This window comes from Phyllobates terribilis, unplaced genomic scaffold (genome assembly GCF_046119375.1).
Source record: "Phyllobates terribilis strain yellow unplaced genomic scaffold, ASM4611937v1 Scaffold_1__5_contigs__length_1240528914, whole genome shotgun sequence".
Classification (NCBI taxonomy): domain Eukaryota; kingdom Metazoa; phylum Chordata; class Amphibia; order Anura; family Dendrobatidae; genus Phyllobates; species Phyllobates terribilis.
The window spans coordinates 251,681,332-251,683,926 of NW_027362761.1; the positions used below are offsets into that span (position 1 = coordinate 251,681,332).

The following is a 2,595-nucleotide window of genomic DNA, read 5'->3' on the forward strand; positions in this document are numbered from 1 at the left end:
GGTAATGGCTCAGCAGCTACGCCACTATGTTGTTTCAAAAGAAATAAATCCAGATTTATTTTCTAAAGATTGTACATCACAATCAAAGAAGTCCTCAAAAATGTAATATTTTCATTATTATTATTAATAATTTATTTTTAAAGAACCATTAATTCCATGGTGCTGTACATGTGAATAATCATTGTATCATTTTTGTACATTTCTTATTTGATCTTATATTATTATATATTGTTCTATTTCTTGTTCAGAATTTTATGTGTATCACAAAACAAGATATTTGGAAGATTTGGTAATTTCTCAGCCCACTGAGAACTCTGGTTTTCTCTGATGCTCCCAGCTTTTATTTTGGCTTCCATGACCATATTAGGTGTCAGCACCATGATTGGGATATTCACAAGTTCTCTCATAATTGTTGTGAACATTACAGACAAAGTGAAGGGTAAGCCTCTCAGTCCGTCAGACCTCATTCTGATCACTCTGAGCACATCTAATATTTTATTTCAGCTTGTAATGCTGGCAAATGATTTTCTGAGCTTTCTTGATAGCGAGCTCTATTATTCGGATGAGGTTTACCTTCTATTTATTGTTATGTTAAGCCTCCCCATTTACTCCAGCTTCTGGTTCACCGTTTGTCTCTCCATAAACTATTGTCTTCAGATCGTCATATTCACCAATCCATATCTCATCCGAATCAAGTTTGCTCTCTCCAAATTAATACCACTGCTTCTTTTGGCTTCAGTTTCCCTAGCAATGGCTACTGGTATACCTGCTGCATGGAACCTGTACAGAGATCCTGAAAATGTAAATATGTCGAGTGATCAAGAGATGGAAATTTCAGTTCCTAAACAGAATATTGCATATCTGATTCCTTGTAATGTTATAAACTGCTCGCTTCCTTTAATCCTGGTAGCAATTGCAAATGGAGTAATTGTAAAGTCACTTGTGATTCACAACTCAGACCGAAATACAAATGGAGATCTCAGTCAAAGAGCACAAGGTAGAGTTCGAGCAGCTAGAACCATAAGTTGTCTACTCATCCTCTACATATTCTTCTATGTTTCCGAAATCCTTATGTTTCTGGACGTCTTTCCTCCCAGCAGCCCCGGATTCTGCGTCTGTTTGGTTGTAATCTACAGCTATTCTCCGGCACAGTCAATTGTTCTTATTTTTGGGAGCCCGAAATTAAAACAAATCTCTTCAAATTTACTCAGTGGAGTACATGGTTTTAAATGTCGAAAGTCAAAGAAATCCTCCGTCATGTTCATTAACCTGAAGCATAAGTAGAACATTCACTTATCAGAATAAATGCTTACTGGACTGGTAAATGTTAAGAATGGATAATACAATAGCAAGCTCACATTTTAATAAAATCAACACTAAAGAAATATCAAAGTCTACTCCCAACTTCCTTTAAATGAGCAGAAAATTGTCTCAGTTATAAAATGAGCATCAAAAAACAATGAATCCTGTACAGGCTTGCAGCTTAAAAGGTTATTCCTATGTTGGACATTTACGGCATATCCACCGGATTTCTTGAGATTGAGGTCCCCTCGTGCACCAGAATAGAAACATGCATAGCTGCCTCCATTCACATGCATGTGAATTCCTCATCTATCAGATATTTATATATCATATTCTGTGGACCAGGCATAAATGTCCCAGATGGGATAACCTCTTAAAACTTATACATCTTTTAGTCTACAAAAAGACGTACAGTACAGACCAAAAGTTTGGACACATCTTCTCATTTAAAGATTTTTCTGTATTTTCATGACTATGAAAATTGTACATTCACACTGAAGGCATCAAAACTATGAATTAACACATGTGGAATTATATACTTAACAACAAAGTGTGAAACAACTGAAAATATGTCTTATATTCTAGGTTCTTCAAAGTAGCCACCTTTTGCTTTGATGACTGCTTTGCACACTCTTGGCATTCTCTTGATGAGCTTCAAGAGGTAGTCACCGGAAATGGTCTTCCAACAATCTTGAAGGAGTTCCCAGAGATGCTTAGCACTTGTTGGCCCTTTTGCCTTCACTCTGCGGTCCAGCTCACCCCAAACCATCTCAATTGGGTTCAGGTCTGGTGACTGACTGTGGAGGCCAGGTCATCTGGCATAGCACCCCATCACTCTCCGTTTTGGTCAAATAGCCCTTACACAGCCTGGAGGTGTGTTTGGGGTCATTGTCCTGTTGAAAAATAAATGATGGTCCAACTAAACGCAAACCGGATGGAATAGCATGCCGCTGCAAGATGCTGTGGTAGCCATGCTGGTTCAGTATGCCTTCAATTTTGAATAAATCCCCAACAGTGTCACCAGCAAAGCACCCCCACACCATCACACCTCCTCCTCCATGCTTCACGCTGGGAACCAGGCATGTAGAGTCCATCCGTTCACCTTTTCTGCGTCGCACAAAGACACGGTGGTTGGAACCAAAGATCTCAAGTTTGGACTCATCAGACCAAAGCACAGATTTCCACTGGTCTAATGTCCATTCCTTGTGTTCTTTAGCCCAAACAAGTCTCTTCTGCTCGTTGCCTGTCCTTAGCAGTGGTTTCCTAGCAGCTATTTTACCATGAAAGCCTGCT

The 2,595-nt window shown here is 39.1% G+C and overlaps 1 protein-coding gene across 1 annotated transcript; it reads left to right on the forward strand.

The window, feature by feature from the left end:
- The first annotated feature begins 327 nt into the window (after positions 1-327).
- On the forward strand, positions 328-1,284 carry LOC141254662 (taste receptor type 2 member 40-like). Its single transcript, XM_073671036.1, has one exon. The coding sequence runs from the start codon at positions 328-330 to the stop codon at positions 1,282-1,284; it is 957 nt and encodes a 318-aa protein (XP_073527137.1).
- Positions 1,285-2,595: the final 1,311 nt, after the last annotated feature.